The 13,600-nt window shown below is 41.2% G+C and overlaps 1 protein-coding gene across 4 annotated transcripts in view; it reads right to left on the reverse strand.

Annotated features, from left to right (window-relative positions):
- ARFGEF3 (ARFGEF family member 3) overlaps positions 1 to 13,600 on the reverse strand; it is a 182,985-nt gene that overhangs the window by 76,999 nt on the left and 92,386 nt on the right. For all 4 annotated transcript variants that reach the window (XM_053222185.1, XM_053222189.1, XM_053222187.1 and 1 more), the window contains 3 exons: positions 13,376 to 13,480; positions 12,156 to 12,489; positions 634 to 746 (listed from right to left, as the gene is read on the reverse strand). In XM_053222185.1, coding sequence (XP_053078160.1) covers positions 634 to 746; positions 12,156 to 12,489; positions 13,376 to 13,480 — 552 coding nt within the window. The remainder of the gene's footprint in view (positions 1 to 633; positions 747 to 12,155; positions 12,490 to 13,375; positions 13,481 to 13,600) is intronic.

Below are 13,600 nucleotides of genomic sequence, written 5' to 3' on the forward strand. Positions count from 1 at the left end.
GAAACAAACATGCTCCGGCTGGCAGAGGAAAACCTCCAGGTGAAGTGGCCCACCTTGAATCACACTGACTCTTGGTTGGCTGGTTTATCTGGAGACACACAAAAATTCCGGATGGGAGTTTGTGATCTCCACAAGGACAGGCACTGCATAATCTCACTTTTGGATTATGTTCGTTGTTTTTTTTTCCCCCCACCGAAAGCAAACAGTTATAATGGCTATAGGATAATGAGGACATCCTTTATAAGATGAATATATTCCGGAACAGGTGCAGGTGAATATAACAACTGCAAATTAGATGATGCTCAGTTTTCTAGGGAAGCGACAAGTAAAGGAATCTTATAGCTATAGTGCTGGAATTCAAAAAGTTTTTCCCCAACATAACCCCAATGGATAATTTTTGTACATTTCATTCTGTACATTGCATTTGCTTTAAGTATGACAATATGGAAAGTTACAGGATTGTAATACATTGAGATAAGACTTCTCATATGGCTTGCGGGGACATTATTGAACGATAACATTCCACGTAAGGCCGATTCATAAAAATTTCAGGGCCTTAAAAACAAGGTCAAGTGCATTCAGAGAAGCATCGCTCGCCAAACAATAGTAGGTGGAAAAGGGAATGTATCATACAGTTTGAGAAGATCCAGATGAGACTTTCGTTTTGAAATTGATCTTTTTCTGGATTCTGGTTCAGTGGAGCCGGGTCCTGCCAAATCACAGAGGCGCTGTGGGCTCCCAAGTAGCTTTAAGAGAAGGGGGGGGGGGGAAATAACAGTAAAGTGAACACCATAAAAAAGCACAAGGTCTTAAAATTGTGAGTTCAAAGAGACATGTACGCTCTCTATTGATTGACACACTCGAAAAAAACCCCACAACTGTTTGGAACTACAAATCTTTTTTTTTTTTTAATTTTTTTTAACGTTTATTCATTCTTGAGACAGAGAGAGACACAGCATGAACAGGGGAGGGGCAGAGAGAGAGGGAGACACAGAATCAGAAGCAGGCTCCAGGCTCTGAGCCATCAGCCCAGAGCCCAACGCGGGACTTGAACCCACGGTCCGTGAGATCGTGACCTGAGCTGAAGTCGGACGCTCAACCGACTGAGCCACCCAGGCGCCCTGGAACTACAAATCTTAATAGAACTGATCTAAGTATCCATCTTGTCACAGAACACACATAGGGTTCCCAGGTCCTCAGTTCAGGACTGGCTTAGACAAAGCAAATTCTCTAAGGGGTTGTTTCAAAAACTTTTATAGCACAGAACAATAAAGCACTTGTATCTACGTTCTTTAGTGAGAATGGCCTCTAATTTAACTTCCCTCTACTCTCTGTCTCACTTTGCTATCAGAGCCGGCTAGCTGCAAACTGCATTGATCAAGCATACCCAGAACATTCTCCAGAATAGATCATATGGGAGGGCACAAAACGAGTCTTAAATTTAAGAGAACTGAAATCATATCAGGAGTCTTTTCTGATCACATTGGCACGAAACTAGAAATTAATTACATGAGGAAAACTGGGAAATTCACAAATATGTGAATTTTAAACAACATGCTACCAAACAACTAACGGGTCAAAGAAGAAACGAAAAGAGAAATTAAAAAAGACCTTGAGACAAACAAAAATGGAAATATAACACCCCCACATTTATGGGATGCAGAAAAAGCAGTTTCAAAAGAAAAATTTAAAGCAGTAAATGCCTACCTCAAAAAAGTAAGAAGAGTCTCAAACAAATAATGTAACGTTACACTTTAAGGAACTAGAAAAAGAACAGGTGAAGCCTAAAGTTAGTAGAAGGAAGTAAATAAGAAAGATGACAGCAGACATAAATGAAATAGAGACTAAAAAACAACAGAAAAGATCAATGAAACTAAGAGTCGATTCTTTGGAAAGATAAAATTGACACACTTTTATTAGACTCGCCAGGAAAAAAAAACTGGAAGATTTAAATAAAATCAGAAATGAAAGAGGTGTTACAACTGATACCACAGAAATACAAAAGACCCCAAGAGACTCTTATAAAAATGATATGTCAACAAATTGGACAACCTAGAAGAAAAGAATACATTTCTAGAAATATATGACCTACCAAGACTGAATCATGAAGGAAAAGAATATCTGAATAGATCAATTACTGGTAAGGAGATTGAATCAGTAATCAAAAGCCTCCCAACTAACAAAAGTCCAAGACCAGATGACTTAACCAGTGAATCCTACCAAACATTCAAGGGATTAATATCAATCCTTCTCAAACTCTTCCAAAAAGCAGAAAAGGAGGGGATTCTTTTCTTTCTAATTTTTTTTTTTTTTTTTTTAGTGTTTATGTATTTTTGAGAGAGCACGAGCAGGAGAGGAGCCGGGAGGGAGGAAGACACAGAATCCAAAGCAGGCTCCAGGCTCCTAGCTGTCAGCACATAGCCCAATGCAGGGCTCAAACTCACTAGCTATGAGATCGTGACCTGAGCTGAAGTTGGACGCTTAACCGACTAAGCCACCCAGGCGCCCCAGGAGGGGACTCTTTCAAACTCATTTTATGAGGCTATCATCACCCTGATACTAAAACTTGACAAGGACACCACAAGAAGAGAAAATTAGAGGCCAACATCTCTGATGAACATAGATGCAAAAATTCTCAATAAAATGTGATCAAACTAAATTCAACAACGTATTAAGAGGATCATATACCATAATCAAGTGGGATTTATTCTAGGGATGCAAAAATGGTTCAAGTGACTGAGCCACAAATTAGTCAAGTGATTCACAACGTTAACAAAATGAAGGACAAAATGAAAAGATAATTTCAATTGATGCAGAAAAAGCATTTGACAAAATTCCACATCCACTTATGATAAAAACTCTCAAAAAGGTGGGTGGAGACGGAATGTATCTCAACATAATAAAGGCCATATATTACAAATAGCATCCTATTCAACAGTAAAAAGCCAAAAGTTTTTCCTCTGAGATCAGGAGCAAGACAAGGATGCCAATCTTGCCACTTTTATTCAACATAGTATCATCAGTCCTAGCTACAGCAATCAGGCAAGAAAAAGAAGTAAAAGGCATCCAAACTGGAAAGGAAGAAATAAAACTGTCACTATTTGCAGATGGCATGATATTATATATAGAAAACCTTACAGACTCTTTTAAAAAACTGTTAGAACTAACAAATGAATTCAGAGAATTTGCAGGGTACAAAATCAGCACAGAAAAAAATCTGTTGCATTTCCATACACTAATGAACTATCAGAAAGAGAAATCAAGAAAATACTCCTATTTACGAGGCATCAAAAAATGAGGAAATGCCTAAGAATAAATTTAACCAAGGAGGTGAAAGACCAGTATACTGAAAACTATAAGACATTAATAAAATAAATTGAAGATGATACAAATAAATGGAAGGATGTTCTGTGCTCATGGATTCAAAGAATTAATATTGTTAAAATGCCCTTACTACCCAAAGCAATCTACAGATTCAACGCAATCTCTACCAAATTTCCAATGGCATTTTTCACGGAAACAGAACAAACAATCCTGAAATTTGTATGGAACCATAGAAGACCTGGAATAGCCAAAGCAATCTTGAGAAAGAGAAAAACAGGAGCCATCACACTCCCTGATTCAAACTTTATTACAAAGCTATGGTAATTAAAACATTATGGCACTGCATAAAAACGGACGCATAGATCAAAAAGAACAGAATAGAAAGCCTAGAAATAAGTCTATACGTATATGTCAATTAATATATAACAAAGGAGGCAGGAATATACAATCGGAAAAGGACAATCCCTTCAACAAATGGTGCTTGGAATGCTGGACAGACACAAGCAAAAGAATGAAAATAGACAACTGTCTTCCACCATACACAAAAATTAACTCAAGATGGATTGAAGGCTTGGATGTAGGCCTTGAGACCATAAAACTCTTAGAAGAAAACATAGGCAGTAAGCTCCTTGACATGAGTCTTGCAGATGATTTTTAAAATCTGATACCAAGTAAAAACAACAAAAGCAAAAATAATCATGTGGGACCACATCACACTAAAAAGCTTCTGCACAGCAAAGGAAACCATCAACAAAATGAAAAGGCCACATACTGAAAGTATTTGTAAGTCACGTATCTGATAAGGGGTTAATATCCAAAATACAGAAAGAACTCCTATCACTCAATAAAAAGATAAAAAAAACCCCAAACAATCCAATTTTAAAACTGGGTAAAGGACTTGAGTAGACATTTCTCCAAAGAAGACATACAGATGGCCAATGGACATATGAAAAGATATTCAACATCAATCATCACCTGGGAAATACAAATCAAAACCTCAATGAGATACTACCTCAGACCTGTTAGAGTGGCTATTATCAAAAAGACTAGGGGTGCCTAGGTGGCTCAATCAGTTAAGTATCTGAGTCTTGGTTTTAGTTCAGGTCATGATCTCATGGTTCACAGGATCAAACCCCTCATCGGGATCTGTGCTGATAGCATGGAGCCTGCTTGGGATTCTCTCTCTCCCTCTCTCTCTCTCTCTCTGCCTCTCTCCCACTCATGCATGTGTTCTCTCACTCAATAAATAAACTTAAAAAAAAGACTAGAAAAAACAAGTGTTGGCAAGGATGTGGAGAAAAAAGAATCCTTGTGCATAGCTGGTGGGAATGTAAATTGGTACAGCCCCTATAGTAAACAGTATGGAAGTTCCTCAAAAAATTAAAATAGACTGCCATACAATCCATCGATTACACTTCTGAATAATTATCTGAAGAAAATGAAAACACAAATTCAAAAAAGATACATGTACACCCATGGTTATTGCAGCATTATTTACAATAGCCAAAATATGGAAACAACCTAAGTATCTTTCAAAGGATAAGTGGATAATCCAAAGAAGATGTCGCATACCCGCCCCCCCACACAGAGAAATACTACTCAGCCATAAAAAAGAATGAAATCTTGCCATTTGTGGTAACATTGATGAAACTAGAGAGTGTTACGCTAAGTGAAACAAGTCAGACAAAGAAAGACAAACATTGTATAATATCTCTTATAGGTAGAATCTTGAAAAACAAAAAAATAAACAAAAGATCACGCTCATAGTTACAGAAAATTAGTGGTTGCCAGAGGTGAGGGGTGGGAGGATGGAAAAAATGGATGAAGGGGGTCAAAAGGTAAAACAACTTTTAAAAAATTACAAAGAACACATGGGTTGAGGAGTATTCCCTCATTCTATTCCTTGGAAAAGTTCACATATTATTGGAACTATCCATTCCTTAACGGTTGGTATAACTTGTTTTTAAAGTTGTATGGGGCCAGTGGTTGGTTTTTTTTTTAATTTTTTAAAATTTATTTTTATTTTTATTTTTTTTTTAGGGAACAATTTTTAACTACTGATTCAATTTTTTTAAAAGTTTCTAGAACTATTTAGGTCCTCAATTTCTCAGCTTGTTAAAGGCTATGTTATTTCCCAGGGATTTATCTATTTTATCTAAATTTTCAAATTTACTGGCATCAGTGGCCTTATTAGACTTTGATTTCTTTAACGTTTCTAACATTTATAGTTCCAAGTGTGTTTTCATTCTTATTTCTACTTAGTTGTTTTTACCTATTCTGGGATTTTGTGATTGCTTTTATCAAGAGTTTTTCAATTTCCTCAGTTTTTTTAGAGCCCTGATATTTTTCACTTTAGTGATCCACTATATTTGCTTTTTATCACATTACTTTCTGCTTTTATCTTCTTTATTTTTCCTCTTTTCTACTTTATTTGAATTAAATCTGCTCTTCTTTTCCCAACTCTCTAACTTGGAGAATTAGAATATTAATTGTGGGCTTCCTAACTTTCAATATAAGCATTTTAAGCCATCAATACCCTTGTATATAGCGCTTTGGCTACATCCTACAAGTTTTCACATATAGAATTTTCATTACTGTTCAGTATAATTAGTTATTATTTCCATGTGTTAGATGTCTTTAAACAAAATTTTATTTTGAGGCTAATTCAGGAAAAGATTGGGCTAAGTGCATTGGAAAAGACTTTCAATCACTATGTCCATTATTTTCAAAGTGATTTACACTCATGGGAAAAGGTATATTAAGTAGAAAAAGTTGTATCTTAAGGGGCACTTCTCTTTCCCTCTCTCCTTCTACATTTCTTTTGGACCCCAGAAATTGGGAACTTCTACTCTCTTGGAGGCAAAGAAATGAAGCTTCCAATTTTCTCTACACATTTTATTTTTTTTAAATCAAAATATATTTACCTTTTTTCAGGAACAGAATTTAATGATTCATCATTTACAAAAAATACCCAGTGCTCATCCCAGCCAGGGTCCTCCTTAATGTCCCTCGCCCATTTAGCCTTTCCCCCAACCCTGCCAGCTTTGTTTGTTCTTTCTTATGGTTTGTTCCCTCTCCGTTTTGTATTATTTTTGCTTCCCTTTCCTTATGTTCTTCTGTTTGGTATCTTAAATTCCATATATGAGTGAAATCATATGATATTTGTCTTTCTCTGGCTTATTTCACCTCACATAATACACTCTAGTTCCACCCACATTGTTGCAAATGGCAAGATTTCATTCTTTTTGATCGAGTAATATTCCATTAAATATATGTACCACATCTTTATCCATTCATCAGTCGATGGACATTTGGGCTCTTTCCATACTTTGGCTATTGTTGATAGTGCTGCTATAAACATTGGGATGCACGTGTCCCTTCAAATCAGCATTTTGGTATCCTTTGGATAAATACCTGGTAGTGCAATTGCTGGGTCACAGGGTAGTTCTATCTTTAATTTTTTGAGGAACCTCCATACTGTTTTCCAGAGCGGCTGCACCAGTCTGCTCTCCCACCAACAGTGCAAAAGGGTTCCCCTTTCTCTGCATCCTCACCAACATCTGTCGTTGCCTGAGTTGTTAATTTTAGCCATTCTGACAGGTGTGAGGTGGTATCTCCTTGTGGTTTTGATTTGTATTTCCCTGATGATGAATGATGTTGAGCATTTTTTCATGTGTCAATTGGCCATCTGGATGTCTTCTTTGGAAAACTGTTTGTCTTTTGCCCATTTCTTCACTGGATTATTTGTTTTTTGGGTGTTGGGTTTGGTAAGTTCTTTATAGATTTTGGATACTTACCCTTTATCTGATACATCATTTGCAAATATCTTCTGCCATTACCTTTTAGTTTTGTTGTTTCCTTTGCTGTGCAGAAGCTTTTTATCTTGATGAAGTCCCAATAGTTCATTTTTGCTTTTGTTTCCCTTGCCTCTGGAGACATGTCAAGTAAGAAGTTTCTGTGGTCAAGAGCGAAGAGGTTGTTGCCTGTTTTCTCCTCTAGGATTTTGATGGCTTCCTGTCTTACATTTAGGTCTTTCATCCATTTTGAGTTTATTTTTGCGTATGGTGTAAGAGAGTGGTCCAGGTTCATTTTTCTGCCTGTCGCTGTCCAGTTTTCCCAACACCATTTGCTGAGAAGACTGTCCTTATCCCATTGGATATTCTTTCCCACTTTGTCAAAGATTAGTTGGCCATACGTTTGTGGGTCCATTTCTGGGTTCTCTATTCTGTTCCATTGATCTGAGTGTCTGTTTTTGTGCCAGTACCATACTGTCTTGATGATTACAGCTTTGTAATACAGCTTGAAGTCTGGAATTGTGATGCCTCCTGTTTTGGTTTTCTTTTTCAAGATTGCTTTGGTTATTCGGGGTCTTTTTTGGTTCCATATAAAGTTTAGGATTGTTTGTTCTAGTTCTGTGAAGAATGCTGGTATTATTTTGATAGGGATTGCATTGAATATGTAGATTGTTTGGGGGAGTACTGACATTTTATTTTTTTGAAAAATTTTTTTAATGTTTATTTTTGAGAGAGAGAGAGAGAGTCAGAGCACCAGTGGGGGAGGGACAGAGAAAGAGAGGGAGACACACAATCTGAAGCAGATTCCAGGCTCTGAACGGTCAGCACAGAGCCCAACATGGGGCTCAAACCCAGGAGCTGAGCTATAAGATCATGACCTGAGCCCAAGTCCAATACTAAACTGAGCCACCCAAGCGTCCCTTATTTTTTTGACATTGAAAGAGTCAAGTTTCCCTCCCCCCTTTCCCTCCCTTTCCTTTCCTCTCCCTTTTTTTTCCTTCCTCTCCCACTCTTCTCCCTCTCCTACCTGCCTAGTCTCCTCCCTCTTCTCCCCCCTGCCCCCACTCTCTCTCATGCTACCTGCCAGGCCTGCACCCAAGTGAAGCTGGTGGGGTCTAAGTGCCTCTAGCTGTCCCATCCCTTGATACAAAGGTAAGTGCATTTCAGGGGCATGGCTGTGGGGAATCTCACTTTCTTTTTGGATCTTATTACATTCTTGAATCTAACCTTACCAGTAACAAATTAGATGACAATATTTAATTCCCACATTAATCTTGTGTTTATTTCTCAGTTGTTTCCAAATCCGGAGGGAAAGGGCACTGAGTGATTACGATTCTGAAGAACCCTCAACAACTGCTTGAAGAAAGGCAAGACACGTTTAATCCCAGCTTCTTGCTGTGGGAATGAGGGATGTGATGTCAAGTGGCTGGGATGTCAAAGGTCTGATTAAAGATTAGGGAACTCCTTCTGAAGCCCGACCATGGGAGAGAGAAAAGGAAGCAAGGTGTACTATTGATCATTGTTCATTTTGGGGGAAAGCGGAAACAGGAAAGAGAATGTGCTTCGAAAAACAAAATGTCCTGTCTTTGATTAATGGGCGCACAGCGCACATGGCAGCGTGACAAATTACAAAGAGAACAGGGAAATAACACACCAAGCATTCAAACTCCGATAGGCTAAGCAAACATTCTGGGTGCCCAGTGGTTTTCTTTGGGTGCACAGACTGCACATTTTGGTTTCCAGGTTACCAACCTCCCCCAACTATTGGTTGTCATAGCGAGTGGAGGTCCCACTTGTCACAATAACCTGGCCCACGTCAGTCTGCTGTGCTCCATGGGGCAGCACCGTCTGGACATGCTATTTAGGCGCTGGTGTCTAATTCCAGCCTTGCCCTGTAAGATAATCTCGGGAAGCTAGAAAATCTATGAGAAGGGGAAAACATATTTCCTCTGCAGTCATAAAGAAATTATCATGTAGGGGCGCCTTGGTGGCTCAGTCGGTTAAGTGTCCGACTTCAGCTCAGGTCATGATCTCACGGTCCGTGAGTTCGAGCCCTGCGTCGGGCTCTGTGCTGACCACTCAGAGCCTGGAGCCTGTTTCAGATTCTGTGTCTCCCTCTCTCTCTGCCCCTCCCCTGTTCATGCTCTGTCTCTCTCTGTCTCAAAAATAAATAAACGTTAGAAAAAAAATTAAAAAAAAAGAAATTATCATGTCAAATACATGTAGACACCTCCAGACCCCGTATGCAATGTATTTACTTAGCATTCACTCATCAAGTGGATCCACCATAAATAGCCACAACCCCAGTGCCGGTCAACCCTGAGTGGGAAAGAAAGGTTGCTGCTGCTTACAAAACGTTGTCTTTGAAGATAGTCTGTCTTCAGGACCATCTGTCATTCAGTCGAAATTTATCGAGCACTTATTCGGATTCAAGCACTGCAGTGTTGGATACCGGGTTGGGGGTGGGGAGACGGAACCCAGGAAAGCAACGGATACAAACACATATTTGAGAAGAAGTTTGCACCATGTGGAAATGTTCAGTGGGATGGGACGTACAATTAATTGCTAAATGAGGGAATTTAGAGAAGAGCAAAAGTAGTGGTTTGGGGAGGCATCAGTGTGAAGGAGGAGGGTTTTGACGGCACAGAGAGCTGTTCTTCGAACATCCGGGTTCATGGGGCGGCCCTGCTACTCACAAGGACTTTGGGCAAGTAACTTCGACTCATGGAGCCCCAGCCTCCCCACCGAGAAACTGGGAGTAGTGTTACCTTCCTAAGAAAGTTTGTAAATCAACTAACATGCAGTGCCAGCTGCGCCTGGCACATTTCAATCAACTGCTTGACGCTAAGTGGAATGGTCCGTGGGGAGACGGGAGGGGAGTCTGAATGGAAGCAGGAGCCTGGGAGCTGAACGGAGCAAGGTCGGTCAGGTGGAACGAGGGTGATGACGGGAAATGAGGACGACGACAGAAGGGTCTAGCAACGGGGCAGAGGAATTCAGACTTGATGGAAGAGGCAACAGGAGCCATGAGAGCCCGAAAATAAACTGTTAACAGTGGTGATTGAGAAGTCTAAGTCCAGAAGGACAAAAGGAAGGAAACAGGCAGCCGGAGAGCAGAGCTAGAATTAGAGCCCCACTCTAGGCAGGAGGTCATGAGGAAGAGTGAGTTCCAGCCTCCACATGTTTTTTCTTTTCCTTAGGAAAGCAATAAGCATGCCAAATGTCTGTCTGGCCCTTTATGCTTGCAGAGCACCGATGCAAACCGTATGGCATTTTGAACCTTTGGAATATTACTACTAGGCACGGATACAAAACTGTAGGCTCAGAGTTAAACGCTTGAGCTACTATAACCTAGCTGGGGAGTGGCAGAGAGAGGATCCAAACTCTGACTCTTCAACTGAGGCTTAAGAAGGGGGTAGCTGAGCCAGCAGGGGAAGGGGGGCTCCTAGAATCATTTGCATTGCAGTATCAAAGTCAAGTACGGCAGTAAGTGCGCTGTAGGAAAAGACCTTGGGTTTCATTCAGGTCAGACAGACCGGGGTGTATACCCTTTCTCTTTCTTTGGGACCTTGCACAAATCATTTGACTCTCTGAAGCCTCAGTTTCTTTGCGGGAGGGAAAATTCATTTTTTCTGGCACCGTGTCTCTACAGGGAGGAACATTCAGTGGAATAAAATTCTGGACCTCTCTCCTCTCTCTCTCACTTCCTCCTAATTGAGGAGGGGGAGTCTGATCTCACTGGTGAACGTAGGGGGAGCTGAACATGAGTAGCCAGCCTCTTCCTCTTTCTTCCCCTTGAAGATCTGCCTATTCAGAGAAAGCCCATTCTGTTCCCCTGTTTATAAACTTAACAAGGGTAGGGCTGGGTCCCCAAGGGAGCTGGTGGTGAGAAACTAGTCTAGTCTCACTTGCCTCCAAAGCTGTATTGTGTTCGTCAACCTGGGACTGATCAGTTATTAAAGCTGACCCTTTGTTTGTATTGCCTGAAGCTGTGATAGGGAAAAGAAATAACATTTTTCACTAGTAAAAGTTGATATACAACATCCAAGAGTTATCAAGAATATTAGAGATAATATATGTGAAGTGCTGGGCATAGAGAAGGTAAGGATTAAAAGGTTATTATTGTGTGCTCATAGATTTTCGTAACCACAATTAGATCTGAATCACTCCTTCATTTCTAGAAATATTGAGTCAGAACTTTCCATTGTTCGTTACAATCAAATCTTGTTAAAGCAACACCAAGAGGCATTTTAAATTAAGTTTTTGAGAAACTGATGAGTAGCAAATATTACTTTAATTAAATGAATCATCAACAAGGGAAATTTGCTACTCTGGGTTTGTTGTTGTTTTGGTGTAGGAACCAAAAGCAAAGGCAACGAACACGTTCACAAATACAAAAATGTGGGTCTCTTTTCTTTTTGGTTGAGAGACAGCAGAGAAATTCTTATTTGAAGTACCTTCACAATAACCCTCATTCCTCCTCAAAACCATGAAGGAGCACAGGGGGATGACTGTTACAAGCTGGACAATCTTTACCTTCTCACAGGGGTCATGATGTTTGGGATATGAGGCCTAAGAAGGAATGAGGCAAAGGGATTCCTTTTAATAGTCAGAGATTAGTAATGGTTTTGTTTTGTTTTGTTTTGTTTTGTCTTTGGATAATATACAACATGAGTAGAAAATCACTTGGAAATCCAATTTTGGCAAAAGGAATAAACACAAATAGCTGCACAAACAGCACCTAAGGGAACGGGATGAAATCAGCCTGGGGCCCGGTCAGATGCCTGCAGCTTGAATTATCAATGGCTTTGCATCGGTCAGCACCCATCGACCCCTCCTTCCCCGGGCTCCCAACACATGGATACACGCCCCCATCCTAAAGATGCTGCCCGTGACTGGATACCACGTAGTAACAAGTAAGTTTGAGCAGGTGCCTGGCAAACATTTTCTGAGTGCTTTCTGCGTGTAAGACACAATGTGCAGATAACGCCTCCCGCCATCTGGCCAGCACGGTGGCGTTCTTCGGGGCCTCCTTACCTCTTTCATGATTTTGATGGCTTCCACCCGGTGTTGGGGTGGCGGATAGAGCAGCACCCGGTGATACAGGGACTGGAGCACGGGCTTCATGGAGTCCACCGACCCCACCAGCCGGACCAGCTCGGCCGCGATGTAGTAAATGGTCCGAGCCACCGGCCCGCTCAGGGCTGGCGCCGTGGAGGAGCAGCCCGACCCCCGGCCGTGGTCGGAAACTCCCGGAGATGCAGAGTCCGACTCGACGCCCGCACCGGCGCTGCTGCTGTGAGCGGAGGTGATGGTTTTGTCATGAATTGGATTCCCCAGGATCACGATGAGAGCAGGGCAAAGGTTCTTCCTGGGAAGACACAGGAGGAAACATCCGTTCCGCGACAAGCCGAAATGATAAACTGTGAATATTACCCCTGATGCTACAAAAATGGCTAGTACGAGTTGGGTTCTTTACTGCCCCTCTTTTTGGCTAATGTCCTGCCTCAGTTTTCCACGTCTCTCCGTCACTTCTAGGTATACGAAGAGAATACTTTTTCTCGGAACTCAAGGCAGAATTGACTAAAGAAAATCCCAGGAGAAGTATTAAGAAACTGTCTTACGTAAAGGAACAGACTCAAAATGCTAAATGGCTTCGTCAGAGTGACTCATTTTACTATAAATAACAAAATTATTTCTACTTCTAATTTCAGAAGTTAATTTGAAATTCTGACACATGGTACTGTCACATCATTCGATTTCCTCCCTGTGGAAAAGCCCCGGAACCCACAGTAACTAGCTGGCTGCCTGTGGGCCCTGTCACTTGTGTGTACCTCTGGCTATAATTAAGTGACTCGTCTGCACGTTGAGATGGAGAAGGTACCACGGAAGGGCTAAGAATAACACTCAGTCACTCTTGCCCCCCTGTGCAACCTTCTGGTGCCTTCGCATACTTTTAGGATAGACCGGTAACCTAGAAAACAATCCCCTCCTTCCTGAGTCTCATGATCCCGTGGTGTCAACAAAATGCAGGAGGGCCCTGGAGACCTACTTTGTTAAAAAAAAAAAAAAATCATAAGCTTCTCTCTATCCTGGTCTAGTGCATGCAAGCAAAACAATTTTCCTGCTTTCTAAAGCACGTGCCCACGGGCGAGATGACCAGTAGGTCACGGATGCCATGGGAGGGGACCCCCACGCACGGCTAGAAGGGGAGAACGCTCGAGTTGGGGTTGGGGGGTGCGAGGATGGGTGCTCACCAGATCAGGTCTGTGAAACCTCTGTGCAGGTGCATGGAGGGGGAGGAGCTGCTGAGCACGGACAGGATGCACTCGGAGTACAGGAGCTGTAGCTGCTGCTGGTCGCTACGGAAGAACAAAATCAGCGTGCAGACGCATGCCAGGTAAGGGCAAAATTGAAAAGGTGATGTGTGGGAAACGCTTGGAAAAATAGCAGGCATTAGAGAAGTCTTAATTTGGGGGGGG

This window comes from Acinonyx jubatus, chromosome B2 (genome assembly GCF_027475565.1).
Source record: "Acinonyx jubatus isolate Ajub_Pintada_27869175 chromosome B2, VMU_Ajub_asm_v1.0, whole genome shotgun sequence".
Classification (NCBI taxonomy): domain Eukaryota; kingdom Metazoa; phylum Chordata; class Mammalia; order Carnivora; family Felidae; genus Acinonyx; species Acinonyx jubatus.